Source organism: Lampetra fluviatilis, chromosome 2, assembly GCF_964198595.1.
Source record: "Lampetra fluviatilis chromosome 2, kcLamFluv1.1, whole genome shotgun sequence".
NCBI lineage: Eukaryota > Metazoa > Chordata > Hyperoartia > Petromyzontiformes > Petromyzontidae > Lampetra > Lampetra fluviatilis.
Genome location: NC_136276.1, coordinates 33,663,143 through 33,685,896, shown reverse-complemented (window position 1 = coordinate 33,685,896; position 22,754 = coordinate 33,663,143). Strand labels below are relative to the sequence as shown.

At 47.0% G+C, this 22,754-nt stretch overlaps 1 protein-coding gene across 3 annotated transcripts in view; it reads right to left on the bottom strand.

Annotated features, from left to right (window-relative positions):
• LOC144946114 (solute carrier family 45 member 4-like) overlaps window positions 1-17,885 on the bottom strand; it is a 41,432-nt gene extending 23,547 nt beyond the window's left edge. Inside the window, exons 1-3 of one of the 3 annotated variants that reach the window (XM_078874865.1) lie at window positions 17,827-17,875; window positions 13,707-13,833; window positions 1,383-2,370 (exon numbers count right to left, since the gene is read on the bottom strand). In XM_078874865.1, coding sequence (XP_078730991.1) covers window positions 1,383-2,055 — 673 coding nt within the window. In that variant the 5' untranslated portion in view covers window positions 2,056-2,370; window positions 13,707-13,833; window positions 17,827-17,875. Of the gene's footprint in view, window positions 1-1,382; window positions 2,371-5,338; window positions 5,376-13,706; window positions 13,834-17,826 lie in introns of those variants that run through there. The other 2 variants (XM_078874874.1, XM_078874883.1) reach the window with 2 other exon arrangements.
• Between the last annotated feature and the right edge of the window lie 4,869 nt (window positions 17,886-22,754).

The following is a 22,754-nucleotide window of genomic DNA, read 5'->3' as shown; positions in this document are numbered from 1 at the left end:
TCCCTTCCAGCAACGCGTCCTGCCCAAGCTCACTTGCTTTCCAAACAGTCAAGATGATGTTTCGAACACATATGCATTCTCTAATCTACGTGTTGCTTCTATTGCTCCCCATTCAGCCCCCATTCAGAGTATTCTCCCTCAATGCCAAAACTCGGAGCACGAAGTTACTCCGAGTAATTGCGAAAGTATCTCTCACGCTGGCACAGCGACAAAACCATGCTTCCACCAACGTCAGCGGGCGACTTGAGATTGGCATCGGGGAATGCGGGGCAACTTGCTTGGCTCTGTGTTCAGGTTCCAGCGATGAAACACAATCTTTGCCACTTTTGGCATTCTCTGGTCTGACATTGGTAAGACTAGGCCATAAAGAAGGCTGTTTCTGTGTGTAGGCCCAATCAGTTTCAAAGACAATGCATGCATCATTATCAGAGAATGTTTGTGTGCATGTTCACCACAAGTACGTGTGGTTAATGCAGACTTGATTCCTTGCAAAAGGTTTCTATTCGGTGTATGAAGATCTTAACAACTCCTGTTGTATTTGCCAAAAAGGGGTAAACACCTATTATTGTTTTTCAAACCGAGAACAGGCTCCACTGCCTTGACAGCATTCGTATGTGCACATCGCCCTGCACAATGAACCTCGGCTGAAATTTCAGACTAGAAAAAATGGGGACGCATTGTGGCGGTCATGGCGGGGGCACGCCCTGTGGCCCCAGGTTCGAAGGCAAGGGGTGGGTGGAATGCCGTTGACTTGCGAAACTCACAAACCCACAAACCTGCAGGGCTGACAGGTGGCCGGGTAACCGTAGCCCAACAAAGTGGGCCTCTATCGTTTCTGTGCACCCCTTTGAGTGATATCCCCCTTCTTACACACGGCGGTTATCAAAGTAATCCAGTTTCCTCCCACACACAAACTGGCCAAACATGTCAGAGCAGGAACCCTGCCAGGTTAAGTCTTGAGGCTCATTGAGGCTTTACTGGATAAATATAATCAATGAAATAATAAAATACTCGTTTAAATGCTTCCCTGTCAAGTTGATAGTGTTAATGTATACATTTTGTCTGTTTGTGTGTCTGTTTGTATCAGAGGGGCGGGTGCACAATACATCTCATGAAGATGATCCGATTCAAACTAACTCGTCATGTAACATTGTGTTGCTAGTAGTGACTCACCCTATTGCAAACCAACCAAAGTGATCAAAGGGTTTACCAAAAATGACATGACAACTACCGTTACTGCCGCTAACCAAAAACCTCCATAGACAATCACCATGATGGAAAGCATTACACAATCCTTGCACGGGCACGATTTTTTCGAACTTGTTTCACTACGACGAAGACAATCGGAGACTGGCTACGGCGGCGTGAACGATCCGACGTACCGATCTGCAGGAGGACGGGCGTCACGAGGGCCGTCTCCATGGCGTAGCAAAACTCGCGGCCGAACATGATGGCGCCGTGCATCACCCACTGCTTGATCGTCACGGCGCCGTCCTCGCTCTGCTCGTCGGCCTCCTCCTCCTCCTGCTCCTCTTCGTCATCGTCGGCGGCGGCAGCAACTTTAGCCTGCAGCGCAACTTCTCCGCCGCCTCCTCCACCATCACGGCCGCCACAGCCACAGCCACCTCCTCCACCATCACGGCCACCGCCGCTGCCACCTCCGTCGCCTCCTCCACCATCACGACCACCGCCGTCACCACCACCGCCGCAGCCTCCCCCATCACGACCGCCGTCACCACCACCGCCGCCGTTCTCCTTCACGTTTTTGAACGAGACGGTGGCCGCGCGCCGTTCCTTCCGCGCCAGCCCCTCGCGCGGAGATTTTTCCGAACGCTCGTCGTCGTCGTTGTTGTCGTTGTTGTCGTCGTCATCGTTGTCGTTGGAGGAGGAGGCGCCGCATGGCTCCCCCGGCGCCCCCCCGGGACCGGCTGGCGCCCCGTCGGCAACGCGCGCTGGCTCGAGTCGGCTCGGCGGCTCGGGAGCCACCGCTCCGACGTGCAGAGCTTTGATGTAAGCGACGAACTTCCAAGCGTTCGGTTCCTTTAAATCCGTCATGGAACACACCCCTGCCCCGGCGTCTGTCCCTCTCTCTGACTCTCCGGGTTGTTGTTGCTCGCAACGGTCAGCTTGGTGGTTGGCGGTGGGGGTGCTGTATGCAACTTATATACAGAGCATTCCTGTTTCGAGACTTCCCCCTCCCCAAGCCTCTAATATGTTTTAGACAAAGTTAATGAATTAAAAATCCATTCACTTAATTCCAGCTTCATTGCCTTGATGGTGATCGTGCTGTGCGGCTCAGTTCTCGTCGCAGCAAAGACCTCCGCTCCGGGTCCCACCCCCATCGATTGTCCGAGGCTCTCGGGGCTGAATCTGCATCACACAAGGGCAGACACTGATGAGCGCACACGCGCGCTTGCGCTCACACGCGAGCCCTCGCGCTCATTATCGGGCGGTGTATTTACAGAGCCGTTAGCCCCGACTCTTCGTTGGCATGCTAAGGGTGGGGGGAGCAGCAGGGGCCAATCGCAGCGATGTAACCCAACATTTGTTTAGGTATCGCAATCTCCAGCGATGAGCAATTAACATGTTCATATTTACATAACGAACACTTCACAAAAGGATTTCTCGGATAACAAAGGACGCAACCAAACAACAAGTAGTTCCTTCTTCCTGGATTTACATAACAAGGCTCTGACCTCAGCTGTCTGTCACAATGAGTAATCGTCATCATCCGCCAGGATTAATCCACTGCTGGATGAAGGCCTCCTCCCAAGCCATCACTAACATTCATAGTCGCGCAACTAGCTTCCTGTGCACGAACTAATCTCATTGCTCCATCTCCACAGAGATGGCATCCCCTCTTGGGCGTGCCAACTCCCCTTGGCCTTCCTCGGAAATTTTGGGTGTAATAATCTATATTAATCGAGGAATCTCCGTGTCGTCACATGCCCAGTCGGAGGATATTCTGGCGAGGTGTCCTCCAGGCTGTCAGACCGCAAGTTTGACGTTTAATTTATTGAAAGGAAAACGCATTTAAATGCATTATCCAGCAGAACTCTAGGAGGACAAAGCACGCGTAAGCAGAGTGCCTTTCTGTGTCTCCGCAAAAAAATAATAATAGTTTTAGTCCAAAAGCATAAAGTATTGGCTTTTCAGATCAATATAACTGGTAACGTGTGTTTAAACAACAGCCTCTGGAACAGTTTCGACCTTCTGGGTTTCATCAGCACAGTTAGGCATGTGAAACAATGCCGCTGGATTTCTATATGTTACTGGTAAGAGTACTGCATGGGATGATGGCGCTCTGTTCACCGAGTTTGTGTACACGACTTGGATGTTGCATTAGGAAGCATGAGGATGATACCACCGTGACGCCACTAGGAAAGCACATTTTTACGTTTTTTTCTGTCTTCTTGGTTCTTTCGGTAAAGTCACGTAGAAGGGAAATAATACAATAATAAAAATAAAAAAACGCAAGCAGCCGTCCTCAGGTGACAGACCTGTTCTTCACCTGAGGACGGCTGCTTGCGTTGTGGCCGAAACGTCGTGAGAATTATTTTATTATGTTTTATTTTTAGTATTTTATTATTTCCCTTTTCTACGTGACTTTACCGAAAGAACCAAGAAGATGAATCCCTGCAGTCACGAAAGCTTTAAATCGAGATTTTTTTCTGGTTAACAAAACTTCTAACTCGTATCAGGCAGCCTACACAGCCGCGTTACGTGTTTACAAGGCAAAGTTGCAGCCCTGCAATTGCCTGCTCACACCACTGCTGCTGGCATGAGGTCCTCCAAATAGAGGAAGCTCAACAAAGCCCCTCTGGAGGGTAATGGGCCTCCTCTCTCACACGCTGGCCACGTGTCTCAGAAGAGGCGTGAGGACCCACACACTGAACCCCACGACCCGCTGATCGACTAATCGTAGCGTACCGATTTATTATCATCACATCACAATCCACGGAGCAGACAGTCCGTGGGTGTCCACTGCACATTTCGTCATTTGTTTCCACTTTCCTCTGTAATGTGCCAACATGCTCAAGTAGTGCCACATCTTTCTGGTACCAATCACTTTATGTCATCGTCAAGCCATCCTCCGTTAGGTCTTCCTCTCTTTCCTGTTCCTTTCATTTTTCCCGAACAACACACTTTTAATGTTGCTGTTGTTGTCCATCCTACATGTGTGTCCAAATAGTGCCAGTTTCCTTCTCGTCACTGCCTGCATCAGATATTCCTCTCTATGCAACCTTTCTTAGTTCGACGTTAATCACTTTTTGGGTTACAGCTTAGATGAAGGATCCTTCTGTAGCAATACATTTCGAGTGCCAATATATTATCTCTGTCAATTTACCCTCGCCCATTATTTTAACTGCCGGGGTGTGAGTTCAAACCGGCGACGTCTGGATTGCAAGTCCGATGCGCGAGCTATTACATCTTGGCAGCATCCCCTTGGAAGATCGGGGGACTCGTCAAACTGCGAATGCAGTGGAGCGCAAACCATCAGGCGCATATCACTGACGATTGCCCAATGCAACACGAGTATCTGGTGGAACGAGTGAACTCCACTCAGCCACCACCCCGGATGCCGTGGAATGGCTCACAACGTTATCAAGGACAATTGTAGCCTTGTTGATTTATTTTCTCAAACGTCATACGAAGAAAGAAGTGCCCTCGTAAACCGAGCTCATTTGTTAACTCAAGAGTGCCCATACATATTGAAAATGCTCGTGTGGGATAAACAATCTGCTAGTCTGGAGGCAAATAAGCTCCGGGTGGGGGCAGGGGGAACCCCTGCAGACACAGAGTACCACGTATCCATGGCTTAACTAAATAATTCAAACGGGCATTAATATTCAGCGGTGCCCATCGACCGTCCGTTGTGCAGGCACACGCACGTATTTCGGTGGGTGGTCGTCATCATGTCGTCATCGTCGTCATCCCCCCCCCCCCCGGAGGATCATAACAAACGCGGAGGGATAAAGGCACCCGTGGTATCTGTGCAGGTCAGCAAACGCAAGCCATTCAGCAACTCCTAAAGCGGTGGAATGTACTCGGGCGCATTTTGAACGTGCAGGCGGACCCATGCGTACGAGCACGAATCGATACAAACTCGTAAAAATTCCGTCACTTAACAGTGGCACTCGAAGCGCATGACCACATCAGCTGGATATGTGACCGATCCCGTCAGATCTCAGCAGCTTTCACAGGGTCGAACCTGGTGATTTTTATGAATGGGAGACTGACTGTCCTGGAATACCAGGCTTGTGCTGCAAGATGACCGGGAGTTTGGCAGTAGAGCCATGAATCATCGAATACAACTGAGCGGAGATTTGAATGTTACCTCCTCGTCCGGTGGGTTTTCTCCGGGTGCTTTCTTTTCCTCGCAACAATTTTGTGGGCACGTGATAACGTACCCCACTCTCGTGGATAGCACGATGAACTTGCAATCCAGAGGGCGCCAGTTCGGTTTGATCTACCGGCGCGGGAGTTGAAACAAAAGGGCACGTTTCTTAGATCCTCCCAACTCTGCCCCTGTCCACCCAGCAGGGTCAATGGGTTCACACCGCAGTTCATCAACTGGCAGGACGCGTGTTTTTTTGGAGTAAAGTGTCGGTACTCCCAGCTCCTCCATGATTTCTAACCAGCATGGAAAGAGAATAAATATTCTCTGGAGGGGGCTCTCTCTAGAGCAGTGGCTCTTAACCTCGGGTGCATGCACCCCCCCCCTCCCTCAGGGGGTGTAATATTCCCTTTCTGTTGGTGTGAGACAGACCATATTTTCTTAGAAGGTAAATATCGAAAGACAAATGAAGCACGGGCACGCAAGTACAACTACTTTGTGTCATCAAACCTATGTATTTATTAACATTATTATTTTTTTACGATTGAGATATTTGTCTTTGTGTGAGTGTGTAAATGTGGGAAGCGGTAGTGTCGTGATGAACACACTTCGCTCACGGCAAAGACCAGTGACGATTGTCTGAGTCGGTTACGGCCTCGCCTAGGTCAATTCCTGTTGCATTGTTTTTATTGCTTCATTTTGGTGATTTTTAAAACGTTTTGGTTTAGCCATGTTTCTTTGTTGTAGTACAGAGTTAGCCTGATAACTTTAATTAAAATTGTCTTATGGTTGTTATTGTTTGACTTACATCGCACTGGGATTTTTGCACACAGCGTTGAAATACGGTGTTTTTTCATGAACACTTTGCTGTTTTTTCCTGGATTTTTCTGTTGCGTGTAGTCACTTTAAGATGTTTCTTGTTCACGTTTTTGTTTGTTGCGGTTGCACCCGAGTCAAGAGCCGCATGGCTCACAGGGTTATCTATACCTAATAAATGACAAATAATAATACATGAGAACCAAAAGGGTGCAAGGCTGCAGGAAATGTTAAGAATCACTGCTTTAGAGCTTTCTCAAGTGGAGCCTGTTGGCTTTCGCCAACAGTGGAAAGTGCAAGCAGCTGCAGGGCTGCACCTTTACCATTTTACCCCGTGGGAACTAACCTATCCCGGTGGTGATCTCACACTTGTCACGATCACCGATGTCTCATTACCCATCACAAGCAGCTGCCGCCGAGAGCGCCGAGGTTGCAACACAAATGTGCTGATGGCGGAATAACCGGGCTATCGCATCCCGATCGTTATTTAAATCAAACATTACAAGATTTAAGCTCTGCCAACAGGAAAAAAGTAAAAATAGCAAGCAACGCCGAAGTGGCACTACATTGTTTAGCGACACATTACAGAGCGAGAGAGATATATTTAACCATGAGCGTGGCAGCACAGGAAGTTGGGTGATAATTACCGCCCAACAACTTTTGACAATCCTAATGCTTCTGCTCCCTCAATTATCAGCCTCCATAGGCCTACTTGGCGATGCAAAATGTGACCCCCATGGTCACCTGCACGGCCACACCTCCATCTATAAATGCGTTCCCACACACCCTGCATCTCATTCCTACAATGCAGAAAATCATCTCTTCGGATGCGTTTTTGGGCCTATACCGTGTGCGCCGTTAGGCATGGCGTCCGACGTTTCGCACCACTTCCTTGGGAACTTCTTCAGGAACCGATGTTTGTATCGGAGAGCTAGATAGCACAACCGCAGAAAAAACCTCCGCGGAAGAGAAATCCAATTGTGCCAAACTATGGGTCTAGTCGCTGCACCTCCGGCTAATCAGCAATGGAGAGTGGAACTATTTTCTATTTCTTGATTTAAAGCTTTCGTGACTGCAGGGATTCATCTTCTTGGTGCTTTCGGTAAAGTCACGTAGAAGGGAAATAATAAAATAATATTAATATAAAACAATAAAAATTCTCACGACGTTTCGACTGCAACACAAGCAATCATCATCAGGTGTGAAATCCACAGAATTTTTTTTTTCAAATTTTCTTTCTGTGGATCTTCAACATTTTTTTCCGTGGATTTCACACCTGATGATGATTGCTTGTGTTGCAGTCGAAACGTCGTGAGAATTTGTATTGTTTTATATCAATATTATTTCATTATGTCCCTTCTACGTGACTTTACCGAAAGAACCAAGAATATTTTCTATTTATAATGCACGAGTCCCTATCAAAAAGCAAAGGCGTCCATCCATCCAGACCATTGATTCATCGCGCAGTCGACCGCGCGCCCGATGCCCCGGCGATTGCGCAGGCGACGCACGGCTACCGTTCGAGCCCGCGGGATTTTTCTTTCTCAAGACGATAAATAATTGCGCCGGAGGTCAGATGACAAAATGCCTCGGCGCTGCCGGTGCACATTTACAATGGAGGAGGGGAAATAAAAACTTTCCCAATGTCCTTCAGCAAAAGTGTGCATTGGGCCAAGCATTCGGCTTTGCTTTTTGGTTTTCTGCCGCTATTATATTGTAAGTTGGGCACAGAGGCAGACGGTGTTGACATCAAATTGCCGACTGCCAACCTAAATTTCCAAGAATGTGGCCTTTGCGATGTTTATGCAATCTCTTTTCGAAGCACAATCCAATTTTCCAAAACAATGCGCCGAGCACAACCTGCAAATCAAAAGCCGACTTCCAGGTCTATGTTCAATTCAAATTTCTAAATTGCACATGGTAATTCAAATCATTTTTTTTTTAAACCAGCCATGCGACCACACAGTATGTACAACGGCAATGGACTACTGAGGGGCACAGCCACCCAGATTTACTGCGCATTACATCTGTGCAATATGCAAAATACATTTATCGTGCCCACACGTGACCACGAGTGCAACTTATGCAAACGTGAAATATCTTGACATCCCAAAGTTAGTGGGTGACCTTATCAGAAGCGGGCTCCAGGACATCAATAACACAACACAGTCGGCATCCAAACAGTGGCAATTAATTAACGATCGTGGGCCAACTTGAGCGCAAAAAGCCTGAAACCTAAAACTGCTTTGCAGATCTAGGTACCAACTGCATCGGGTTTCTCCGTTGTGCTGTACAGCTCTCAGATGTTTTTTTCAAGATGTGACCGCGTGTTGTTTTCGGCGTGACGTCCGACGTTTCAGACATCAGTCCCTGATGAAAATCCCCAGCGAGTGGAACGAAATGTCGGTTTACGATGCAGAACGTCATGCGGAACGACCCGAAAGCGCATCGGGGAGCAGCAGGGCTGCTGCGCTGTCGGATGCGTTGTCAGATCCTAGCTTCTGAAGATCAACTCACTGGCGCCGGTTCAAAACAAATCCACCGCGGCTCCACAGCTTCCGCGTCGTACCACCTGACCACGTCCTCGTTTACATTTTTTAAATAGAGGCACCGCGTCCTAAAAATATCGGAGGAAGGCAAGTGAGCTAAGTTAAGCACGTTCGCTGCCACGCCGGCCCAATGAGAATTGGGCAGTTTGGTTACTAACGTTGACCCTCTGTGTTAAACAACCAACCACTGCCCCCTCCCCCCACCCCCGTTGACGTGGGAAGACATTTGCCGAGTGCCGCCTGCGCCCGTTCGGGTTCAGGGAAACGGAGAGCGCTTGCCGCTGTTCAAAGAAGAAGAAACAAAACGCTTGACCCCAGCTACTCCCAGCGCCAGATGTTTTGCTGGGCAGTATTTGTAACACTGCCTTGGTGCAATGCAATGTGTTTGGTGTGTATGTTGAATTTCTTTCGCACCGTACGTAGCCAACCGTGCTGATTGGAGGTGCGGGAGGATGGACAACAAACTAAACACACAAAAAAACATTTAAAAAAATTAGTTTGCAATTGAAATGACGGTGCAAGTGTGTTAAATCACCACCTCCCCCCCCTCCATGCCTCTATCCACCCAGCAGCATGACCGGATACACCAGTTAGTCAAAAGGCAGGTCAAGATTGTTGGCCAGTGTGTAACAGTAGGCCAACTACCCTCTACGTGTGCCCTCTGGCGCCCCCTCGTGTGCAGTCCTTTCCGCCAGCAGTGATGCGAGCCAGCAATTGCAGCGCTGTACCTTTACTGATTGCCAAGGTCGGATTGGGCAGTTGCCAAGCTCCATTTATGTTTGGCTGCTCACCAAGGCTGCCCATACCAACAAGGAGTCTCTAGGAAGCATTCTCCAAGTGAGTTATGTTTCCTAAATAAAAAAGTAAGCACGTTTTATAAATGGTATCTTAAGCAGTGCCATTGAACTCCCTTGCAATAAATTCCATTGCTGTTTTTCTAACAACGAAGCTCTGTGTGTAACTCCACTCATCAGTGGGATGACCGTGACCTCGCTCTGCGATTCCAGCCTTTGCTATAAGTTTGTTTCATTACTTTGGTGCTCCCGGTAACAATCACAATCCAGCCTGGCCATCTTAATCTCCATCTACCTCTGCTCCATTTTCCTTTCACTTCACTAAACACAAACACTTTCTCCAGGGGATTCCCTATCATGCCTAAAGCCGTGTCCAAAACACTTGTGTGTCCACCGTTCAATTGCGGTGCACAGTCCTAGTTTTTACACCGATTCATAAAAGTTTTTTCGTGTTAAGATTGCGTGAGTATAAATGTGTCGTTTATCTGCCAAAATTGCCCGATGATGCTGGCTGTAATTACCAGCAAAACGTCGTACTCATATCGTAAATGTTGTGGATTTACTCTCCAACACATCGGTGGGCTGTGTCGGGTGGTGGCGGGTTAACGACACATTTATACTAATGCCACCTAACCCAAAACAACCTTTATTATAATATCGGTCGCGAAAGCCTACGTGTCAAATTTACACCAGTTACATGCGGTTTCACCTTAATTTGTTCTAAGTGCCATCCGAGGGACAGCGCGATAGCCCTCAAATGCGAAAGGCGTGATCTTTCTCCTATCTGCTGCCTCGATCATCTCCCGAGAAAGAAAAAAATGCGCGCACAGCACAAAAACACACGATGCAGTGCAGATGATTGATGTTCGAACACCCACATACATAAACCATAAATGCTTCCTGTTTCACGGACATCCATCTTGAAGTCAATTGTGACGGGACTATAACACTTAATCCCTGGCATTAGTAACTGGTTATGCATCCGCCCCACTGACACTTAGCGCATGCATTTTTCATGACACGCGATTGCTGTGCACGTACGGCGAGCGTCATCCCGCCGCGGAGTGCAACGTGGCCCTTTTGGCAGCATGGCATCGCGGAGGCAACAATCGCTGGCTGATCGACAAGCGCGTGCGTGTACGCACGCGAACGCACGGACGGGAAGCACTTCCTTCGGAAAACGGAGAAAACGGAACGCATTGCACGAGTCTTCGAGATGATGGAGACATCCTCTTGCGTTAGAATTAACGCGAGACAAAAAAGATAGATACTGATCGATGCATAAAACTACAACGATGTAAGATGAAAAAGGATAATCAATTTTGCCAATTGTTTCGGCACAGAAAAGCGACGAACGGCAAATCAATTCTAACTCGCAAAGTTTGGTTTTCCACGTTGGTCTGCGTGTTGAGAAATTCTTCCCTCAAGCTTTTGCCACGCACCATGGCACGCGGCATGTTCAGGAACTCTTGTCAAAAGGAGTTGAATTACAACTCCAGAATTCAATCGAGAGAAATAAATATTTAAAACATGCAACACCAACTCGGAATGCCATATGTGGATTACAGGCAACTGCGAAAAGTAAATTGCGACATTCTAATTTTCTGGGCAGTAGCACGGCCCAGCAGTAGCGCATTCGCCACTTGTTGCAGATGGTTCGTGGTTCAAAACAAGCGCCCGCCCTGGTTATTAGCACAAGTGAAATTAACGGTGATAATACTCCGTGCTGTCTGCTTCAGAGTAGACGTAAAGATCTCCTCGACGTCATTTACAAGATAAGTGCATTGTGTACCAGCATCCAAATTTGCCAAATTCGAAAATTGTCCTGCAAATGACTCAATTGTGATTATACACAGCAGCAATCATCACTCCTACTGGGAGACTATTGCCCCAGGTTACCCTTGCAAATGAGATTCATCCTGGTTAAACAAAATAAACTTTCTCTAAATGATAGGAAACTCGTCAGACGAAAAAGCGCATGTGGCTGGAAACCTACAACAGCAATGCACTCATAAGGTGATTTCTAAACGGCAAAATGTGGTTTTATGACCATCTGTTCGGTCGTCCCATCATGCCTTGCATGCAGTGAAATCGCCACACTGCGTGGATAAAGCACACATCCTTGTTTCAGACCACAAACTCAAAAGAGTCAAAGATGTGGCCAAATTATTTTAGAAAGCAAGCAAAAGGATGAAACAACACTATTACATACCAGATTCATCCGATTTACGAATCACCAGTTAATTATAGCCACTGGTGCCTACTTCTGCCTTGTATCTCAGGTGCGTTATGTGGAGAATCCCTCTTCCATGAATGGGGGCAGTTTGCCAGAGTTGTAGCCTCAGAGCGAACCAGTCGATATGTCACCGCGAAGATGTATAAGATAATGTATGTGTGCTGAACTTCTTTCGCATCGTACGTAGCCAACCGTGCTGATCAGATGTGCGGGGGGAGGACAACAAATTAAACACAAAAAGCAGTTTAAAAAAAAATTGTTTTCAATTGAGATTTAATAGTGCATAGATCCAGTGGCTTCTTAATATCAGAAGGAAGAGCGTTCCAGACGGCCACAGAAAAGCATCCCAAAAGCGCGGATGCAGTGACCGTCTTTGTTCCATGGCCAGAGTTCACGTGGTGGTTTATATTCCTTGACGAGATCAACAAGGTATTGTGGTTCATTTGTGGCAAGCACTTTGTATGTAATTATAATAATTTTACCAGTTAGCCAGATGAACACAGTTAAACGCCCAACCCTGTAAGACATTGAACTTATGGATGACGAAACTGAATACTGCACATGAAGGGCAGATTACAAAAACCGGATGATTCTGGGCTGGAGTTGACAGGCAAATCGTCTAATCCCCATACGCAAGGCTTTAATAATCCATGTAGGCAATGGATCAACGCTTAAGTGTCAAAGAAGAAAATTACTTTTTTGGGAAACAAAAATGAGAATTCTGACTTACATAACACTATATTATGAACAATAAGCCATGCAGCTGACTTCATACACGAACGTGTTGTTTTGTATATTTATTATAGGGACAGCCTCCAATACAATCTCATTACAAAGAAAAATTACTTTTCCATTAAAATGAAGACATTGCTTTAACTTTAGGAAACCAATTTCTTGCTACACATGGTGTAACTGGTCTGGATATATTAGCCATAGCACCCAGAAAGGGCCCACGCACACAACAACAAAAAAACCTCAACACCATCGTCAATAACGTTCCGGCCTTCAAATGAAAAATATATAATAGGCGCCATTTCAGTAAACGAGCCTTCTTCAGCGCGCATGATAACGCGCAAGACCACATAGTGCTAGCGACGAATGCGTTGAGCTTTTTGTTAATTCTGCCCGGGCAATACTGCCAACGCACCCACCCGCTGCTCCACATTGGCTTTGATCTGCCAAGAAAGAAACCGGTGGCTCCATCGTCCGCTCCTGAACAGCGACCGATGGTTGCGCACACCTCTTAAACAAGTGGGATATTAAAGATGACCCAAAGTGGGAATGCGGCCACCCAAACAACACAATGGAGGACTGCATTCTACGTCCGCTCTCTGGTGGACTGGAGAGTATTCGTAGTGTGCTGCTCCCGAAGCAATTGCGTGGCTCACAATAATTACGGTAAATCTGGACGTAATAATTTACGCGTAAATAGTCACACGCTCGACGAAGTAGCAGAAGAATGCAGCATCGGCCACATAATTTCATGGCAAACAAATGAGTAAGTAAGATGACAAACACCAGCGTAACTCAATGTTCCACCTTGGCTCTACAATGTCAACATCACGGGTAGGGGACCTCTCCTTCTTGAGGGCCAGTTACCTTTGGCAGGGTAAATATTAACACCCGTACCTTTGTGTAAACCAATAATAATAACAACGAAACATAACATCCGTGTTGACAAAGTACACAGAGGCCCTTGAAGTGACACATGTGACGGGAGCCGCGCTAAATTTAGAAACCGTGTTGCTCCCAAGGTTATGAAATATTCCCCTCCAGTGCCCAAGTTCGTGTGGCTAAGATGCATACGATGGGAAAATGGCATTTTACGGCCATTTTAAAGTGCTAACCCTTATGTGGCCGCAGGACCCATACGAAACAAAGTCACAGGCCGGATATGACCCGCGGCTAAATTTTGCGCGGCCCACAAGCCGAAGGTGACATTGCTCCTGAGTCCACACAAGAGTATATCACACCTGGGCTCGTGTGACCTCCTCCAGCCAGGTGACCCGCATCAAGTTTCGGTGGCCGCAAAATAATCGGCCCCCACCACTGACCGGCTCGAGATCAAGGCCTCTCTCTCCTCTTCTTATCCTGCTGCTGCTGCAAGTTGAAGCACACGCATCAGAGAGCGACAGACACAAATTTCCCCTTCTCCACAGACACAAATTTCCCCTTCTCCACAGACACATCCCGAGCCATGCCAGCTCGGGGGACCCTCAAAAGTACGCGTGGCTTTTTTTTCCCACTGGAAAATTTGCCAAGCCAGGCCAAAACCAAACCGTAAAACTGTGCCCTCACAAGACATCTCAATCTGGCTACGCAGGGCAAGGGTATAGGGCTAATAATTTTCATAATACACATCTACAAGCCACTTGATTTGCTCATTGCGTGTGTTGTCAGTGGCACGGCTTGGATTCTGCAGTGGAAAAACAACCTGGCGTGCCTCCCGTGCCATGCCAGGCTGGTTTGGCACAACAACGGCACGACTCAGTTATAGAATGTAAAAAAGGTAACAGCATGAACATTGGCAAACCTTAACAGAATGTTTATGAAGCAAAGGCAAATGTTATTAATTCACACAAATAGACGTTTTAATTATAGTAATTATAGTTTACTTTTGTTTGCATTTTTGACTGCTTGTGTTGTGGTTATTGCAAACTTGATCCCTTGTATAAAGGTGTCAGTTTTGTATTATTACTATATTTTGCTACTGGTAAAGGAGGTCTCAGTGTAGATTTTTTTAATTACCAAGAGTTTTCTTCACAAAGTTTAGAATCTTCATCACCATCAAATGTGTCATAAATAATCCAATACAGTACAGTATTTTTGGTGATGTTAATGGTTGACGGACTTTTCGCTGAAACCGGCAAGCCCAGTTTGATTCCCGGCCACTGCGAACATCGGTGGCAAGTCACATTTTAACCAAGTCCTGCCCCCCCCCTCTCCAATAACAACCGGCATTCGCCACATAGTGGCGGCAACGTCACCACGGCGCCTGTGCCAGGCCAGCGGCACTTTAAAGGCCACGTCAAGTGTCGAAGGCCCACCACGTGAAGTGTGTTGACCAACACACACTGACCAGCGTAGTGAAGTATGGTCAAGCAACCCACCCACCCAGCCGCCCCCCCCAAGACCAACACGTGTGTGGGGGACTTTCACTCGGCAGTGGATTGACAAAGGGCTTTGAATTACCATCATCGTCATATTCATGAAGGTAAATTATTACATTGCTATCATCTGTGCCGGCGTAATAAATCACCATCAAATGAACCTTATGGCGGGACCCCGGGGTCCCGAATAAAACAGAAGGCAAAATCGTAATTTATTTATTTTTGGCGACTCCGTCCCACCGCGCACATGAAGACCGTGACCCACCTGGCACGGATCATTCTGTTATCACGTTGTGTCCAAGCGCAGCAGCGAGGAAGAATGCGTAGAAAAGCTGAACAAGCGAATGCACTCCATGCTCGGGTATGGGCAGGATCACAAGTCTCATCCAAAGCTGCTCAAACTGCCTACACGACTTAAGTCCTTTATTTGTCATCACGGGATGCATAATACAGTGAAACTGCTCTTATCTTCATTATTATTTGTGACCTACCAATGTCTGCAGCCAGGATCAATCGATGACAATCCTATTACCTGCAGATATTTAACAGATGAGATGCGTTGCACCGTTAATTCCTCCTGTTTGATAATTAACACTTCTCTTGTCCGGATGCATCTGTGCAGATAGGTTTTTTTGCGGTTAAGCCACAGTCCCCACATACCGCTCGTATCAGTGCAGATAAGAGGAGCAGCGACCAACTACTCTGTAGAGTAACATTGGTATAAACGCTTGTTACAATATGAACAGCGCATTGAAAACGCGTACTATTTTATGTACTGTTTACAAAGTGTGTTCACAAATCCACACTGAGAAACACGATGATTGACAGAGGGGTGTAAATATTTTTTTCGATAGTGTATTTAAATAGAGGTACTGCAGGTAAATAGTTTTCAGTTTTAAAGGCATAGTTTAACAAGACAACACTTAAAGTTTGATTTAAAGCTGTCGTGGTTTTCACACCTGGTGACGATTGCTTGTGTTGCAATCGAAACGTCGTGAGAATTTTATTATTTATTATTGTATTCTTTCCCTTCTACGTGACTTAACCGAAAGAACCAAGAATATAAGACAACACTTGCCACCATCCTTCAAACCCATTGGGGAAAAAAGCTAAGTTTTTGTTTACATTATCATGTCATGTTTATGCGAGAGCCGGGGGCTTATGGGACCCCGGGGTTCCACCATAAAGTTCAAATGTCAATTGGGCACCCAGGCACAGTGAGACAAAGTTGTTTTTGAATAGAAGTGTTCCGGAATTATTTTAAGATTTTGAAAATCTGTAATCGTATATACTGCGAAGGCTTGCCGTGCAGTGTTGAATAAGGAATGGCATGCAGGTGTCAATATACTGCGACAAATTAAAAACAGCACTGCACTTACACGTTGCACCACACACAGAATTAGCATCAGCACAGCAACGTAAGATGATAAATGGTGAATTCATAGCCCTGATGCGACACGCACACACACAAGGCACACACACACAGTCTTAAGACAGTATACTCACCACATCAACACAAATACACACAGCCAACACAATGCACATAATATAGATCACACACACAGCGTACACACACAACATAAAAACACAATGCACCTTGCATAGAGCACACAACACACATATCACACAAACACGTCCTCACACAAACTTTATACGATAAATCAACAACTACCATTCGCCAATGTGACGTCACCACGGTGCCTGTGCCAGGTTAGGTGCACACAGAATACGTGACGTCTTTGTTGTTGTTGTAGTTTCATTGATGGTTAGAGAGGGGGGGGGCGGCCGCTTGCGCCTATCTTAGAGCCTCCCTTGGCCACTGTGGCAGCTGAAAGTAACATTAGACACACTGTACGGCATGCAATTATATACACGTGGAGTATACCACGTACACTCACAATACACAACACTAAGGTTCCACGCGATACACACAGCACGGCACACACAATACACACACACAGTACACACACATTAGACACGTAATATACACACAACACACACAGTACACACACACAGTACACACACACAGTACACACACACAGTACACACACACAGTACACACACATTAGACACGTAATATACACACAACACACACAGTACACACACACAGTACACACACAGAAAACACACAACCAGTAGAGAGCACACACGCCGCACATACACAACAGGATAACACATACGCAGTTAACACACACACGCACACGCACGTTAAACAAACAGTGCACACACATTACACAGTTCACACACACACAGAGAGAGAGACACTCACAAACACAGCTGACCACCACTTAGCCCTGGGTCCAAGCAGCTGAGCGATGCAAACCGAGGACGAGCACGTGGTCCAGGTTCGACTCTGGGTCCACGGGGGAATCAATGACCCAGACCCCCCAAGAATCCCACCATGAAACCGCGTGGAACCTGCAACCCACAAGCCCAAAATCCTCCGGACAGAATCGACATCCACACGAGCCCCTACAGCATAGACCCCCCCCCCCGTGAGACGTGGACCCCACAAGCAACGGACCCCCGTTAGAACTCGTGACATCCCATCACCAGAACTCGAAAAACCCCTGCGCAAAAGGCCCTTTCAAGAAGCTCCCGCCAACAATCCAAATCTCAAATTCCCATGGTCCAGATGGGGAGAAAAAAACCCCCAAAACGTTGCAGGAGACCCCCAGATCCAGGACCCTAAGATGCCTCAAGAGGCCGGGAGGACGTCAAGAGGGTCAAGAGGGAAGAGCCCGGGCCGCCGAGGTTCAAGGCCACTCGCTGGCAGGACCCCCATGGCCGATGACAGGGCCCGTGTGTGTGGTGGTGGTGGAAGTGGTGGTGACTGCATCAGCGCAATGTAAAGCTCCCCCACTTAACACCAACAGCACCACCACCAGCACCAGCACCACCAAATAGCCACCACGATTCATCCTCAGCATTGACGATGTGAACTGCCGAGCCGCGGTGCCACACAGACGAGGGGAACACGTACCTCCTCACCTCTCCACCTCCTCCTCCTCCTCACCACAAACCTCCTCCAGTCGCCGGGAGCAGCAGCGGGGGGGGGGGGGAGTAAGCACGGGGGAGGCGCAGTGCGGTGTCCGAGCCCCGCCCACCAATAATTAGGCCCCGCCCATTGTCTCCGAAGGCCCCGCCCACAATCCATTGAAAGCCACGCCCCCTTCAGCACTAAAGCCCCGCCCATTTTAATGTGTAAGCCCCACCCCTTCAGGACAGAAGCCCCGCCCGTTTCAATGTGTAAGCCCCGCCCTTTCAGGACAAAAGCCCCGCCCCCTGTAGCGCTGAAGCCCGGCCCCGTCAGTGCTGAAGCCCCGTCCAGTGTCGAAGCCCCGCCCCCTTCAGTGCAAAAGGATCCGCACGAGTTTCTGAAGCCCCGCCCACAAAGGCCTAGCAAGCCCCGCCCACAAAGGCCCGGAAAGGCCCGGCAAGCCCCGCCCACAAAGGCCCAGCAAGCCCCGCCCACAAAGGCCCGGAAAGGCCCGGCAAGCCCCGCCCACAAAGGCCCAGCAAGCCCCGCCCACAAAGGCTCAGCAAGCCCCGCCCAACTGCACCCAAAGCTCCCCCCCCCCAGACACAGCCCAGAGCTTCGATTCTCTGTTCATCATCGTGAGCCATGATCGTTCCACTGCTGGATGGAGGCATCCCATCAAGCCACCGCCATCCCTCGCTCCATCTCCCTGGCATGTAGCCTCATTAGGCTGCCACTCCATCGCTCGTCTCGACCCCCAAACCCACCATGCCCGTCCCTTCAAGCGGCGTCTCGTGCCCAGGCTCACCTGCTCTTCTTGAACAATTGCGTATTTAACCTGCGGTGTGTTGTCCGATCCGCGTGTGATACTACACCACGCTGGTCAATGCGGGGGTGGTGATGAGGCTCGGGGTGTGACGAGATGTCGACAACCTCGCCTAGTATACAGGAGGACGTGGGTTTGATCCCCGACCCTGACTCCTGCCGTATATTTGGAGTTTGCGTCTCTCTCTCTCTCCCATCATCATCATCACGGTGGCTAGGAGGTGTTAACTACCTCGCCTGGTATACAGGAGGTCGTGGGTTCGATCCCGACCCTGATGCCTGCTGTATATTTGGAGTTTGCGTGTCTCTCTCCCCGTGGCCTCGTGGATTTTTCTCCGGGTCCTCCGGGTTTTGCCTCCACATTTAGAATCCACGTGCATTTACAGTATTCGACTACCATATGTGATAGACAGGTTCGCTTCTGAAAAAGAGCTGTATAGGTAAATAAATAAATAATAAATGGTGACATTCTTTGGGTCTTTCGGTAAAGTCACGTAGATCAAATAATAAACGTCGGGATATTTTTTATTATTTTTTTATTCACTTTATTTTTATTATTTTATTGTTCTATCTACGTGACTTTACCGAAAGACCCAAATAATTTTAATTCCCGCAGTCACGAAAGCTTTAAATGGTGCGTTTAAGAGTGGCTGAACTTACCTGCGGCTAAGACAAATCTGACGTCATCTTGATGCATGCGAGAAGAACAAGTTTGTGAGGACCATCGGCCGCTTGTCTTTCTTACGCAACACATCGGCCCCGGGGAGACAATTGTCTCTTTCGTTATTTATATCTTCCATCACGATGCTGAATGGCCATTGTGGAGAATATGAATTATATTACGCGGTGATAATGATAATAGCAGCAGTGCCTCTTGACTAACCAAGACAGCCTCACTGAGTCTTAAGACGATAACTGGGACATTCTTTTCGGTTGCTTAACTGATGGAAAATTACCATTGATCACTTAAGTTTCATTTACTAGGTATAACCCTGTGAGCCATGCGGCTCTTGACTCGGGTGCAACCGCAACAAACAAAAACATGGACAAGAAACATCTTAAAGTGACTACACGCAATAGAAAAATCCTGGAAAAACAGCAAAGTCTTCCAGAAAAAGCACCGTATTTCAACGCTGTGTGCAAACATCCCAGTGGGATGCAAGTCAAACAATAACAACCATAAGACATATTCTTGGTTCTTTCGGTAAAGTCACGTAGAAGGGAAATCAATAAATATTTAACATTTTAAACAATTAAAATTCTCACGACGTTTCGACTGCAACACAAGCAATCGTCATCAGGTGTTAAATCCATAGCTTGTGTTGCAATCGAAACGTCGTGAAAATTTTTATTGTTTATATATTTTTCTTATTTTATTATTTCCCTTCTACGTGACTTTACCGAAAGAACCAAGATTGTGAATCCCTGCACTCACGAAAGCTTTAAATCAAAACCATAAGACAATGTAGATTAAAGTTATCAGGCCAACTCTGTGCTACAACAAACAAACATGGCTAAACCAAAACGTTTTAAAAATCACCAAAATAAAGCCACAAAAACAATGTAACAGTGATCATAGGAAACGTGATTCAATTTTAACAATAAACGATATACATAACATGTACGACCACACTTTGCAGCCATAGTTGGTTGCATGAGTCACTCCATAACAGCAGGAGTATCAGTAGCAGAATCAACATTTTTCAATACACTTTTAAAGATCAGCATACTATAATCAAAACTCTAAATCATACTTTGCAGCGGTCATCCAGAATGATACATTTGATTTCAGGCCACTGAATAGTGCAGCTAGGAGTGTACAACTCCTCTCTAGCAGTTCTGAGTGAAGATCTCACAGGTAGTGATCCAAGTTGCAGTTTATTGGCGATAGCATTCCAGACCCTGAGGGCATCAATAGAAAAAGCCCTTCCTCCAGTATTTGTACGGCAATAAAGAATGTGAAGCTGGTAAATGACCTTAGGTCACACTTGTTCTTTGAAACGCTGTCTCCTGAAACCCCTACAAGCCCCTCCCATGGCCTCCCGTTTTCAACTATTTTCGTGTTGATCGAGCTCAATAATTGTGAGCGTAATAGATTACTTAACTAATCGGATCACAATCACAGCTCTACTTTAGAGTGCGATGATTAATACACGTATGTGGTTTGGCCAATTGAACTTTAAACGTAATGGTAATATAACACTCACAGAATAGGCACAGGTGCATGATTAAATCCACTTTCTGGACTGGCAACTACTTAGCCACGCAGCAGCCCAAAGGGTTACGTGAATTCCACTGTATTTTTGTGTTACCCGCCAACCTCCGCCCCAACAACCCCGCATCGCTGCGTGCCACGTTGCATAAAGTCAATCGATGTCTCCCAAACTCCACGTCTTCCTCCTCCGCCCCTTGGGTTATTTTTCAGACTTTTTTTTTTCAAAAAGCGAACATAACGCTATCACGTGTGAACTCGTGTTGGCTCTATCATTTCGCACCGGAACAGCTGATTTCAATCGTCGCATTCTGGAGGTGACTTTGCTTCTTTGTTGAGACCATTATCAAGGGTCCAAGTGGTTCACCCCTAAAAAATTAGAGGTGCATAAAATATCAGCTCAAATTCAAATCATAAAAAGCATAACACACTGACGAAAGCCAACGAATATCTCTCATCTCGCGACATCTACCTCTTGACTATTTTCTCTCTCATCGCACTCATTATCTGTCTCAACTGTATCTCTCTTCATATCTGACTGCACCTCCATCGTGTCTGTATCTCTTCTCGTCTTACTCTACGATTCCAAGTTTGTCGACATTTATTTTATCGCACTACCAGCCAGGGAGCAAAGACGCCCACTGTATCGCAAGCTTTCAGATGCGCTTCTGTGGCCGTCTGGAACGCTCTTTCTGTCGATATTAGAAAGCCACAGGAGCTATGCACTTTTATATCATCTAGATTTAAAACGCATTTTTTTTAACTGCTTCTAGTGTTTAGTTTATTGTCCTTCCCCCCCCGCACCTCTGATTAGCACGTTTGGCTATGTACGGTGTGAAAGAGGCTCAACATACATACATCTATATATATATCCTGTCTATGTTCGTTCATATCACGATAGTTTAATACATTTAAATGGGGGGCGGGGGGGCTGCAAAATAACGTATGGGTCCCCAAGTCCCCAATGGGCTTGCACCATCACTCAGCGTTAAGGTGTGTATCGTGTGGTAGTAATAATACTATTAACTCTTATTTTATATCACGCCATTCATGCAAATTGCATTGCAAAAACAGAACATTGCGAACCACATTAACATCAAAATTGGTACGAGACATCCCACAGAGACACAGCACGTGCACGAGCAAGGGAACAGAGGGTGTGCACAACACGTGCCAGTGAGAGAACACCACAGAGAGACACAACACGACAAACAGTACAGATGATGAACACAACACGTGCTAGACAGAAAACACCACAGAGAGACACAACACGACAAACAGTACAGATGATGAACACAACACGTGCTAGACAGAAAACACCACAGAGAGACACAACACGGCCAACAGTACAGAGGGTGAACACAACACAAGCTAGAGAGTGAACACCTCAGAGAGACACAAGACGACAAACAGTACAGAGGGTGAACACATCACGAGCCAGAGAGTGAACACCACAGAGAGACACAAGACGACAAACAGTACAGATGGTGAACACAACACAAGCTAGACAGAGAACACCACAGAGAGACACAACACGACCAACAGTACAGAGGGTGAACACAACACGAGCCAGAGAGAGACACCACAGAGAGACACAAGACGACAAATAGTACAGAGGGTGAACACAACACAAGCCAGAGAGTGAACACCACAGAGACACAACACGACAAATAGTACAGAGGGTGAACACAACACAAGCCAGAGAGTGAACACCACAGAGACACAACACGACAAATAGTACAGATGGTGAACACAACACAAGCTAGAGAGTGAACACCACAGAGACACAACACGACAAATAGTACAGAGGGTGAACACATCACGAGCCAGAGAGAAACACCACAGAGAGACACAACACGACAAATAGTACAGAGGGTGAACACATCACGAGCCA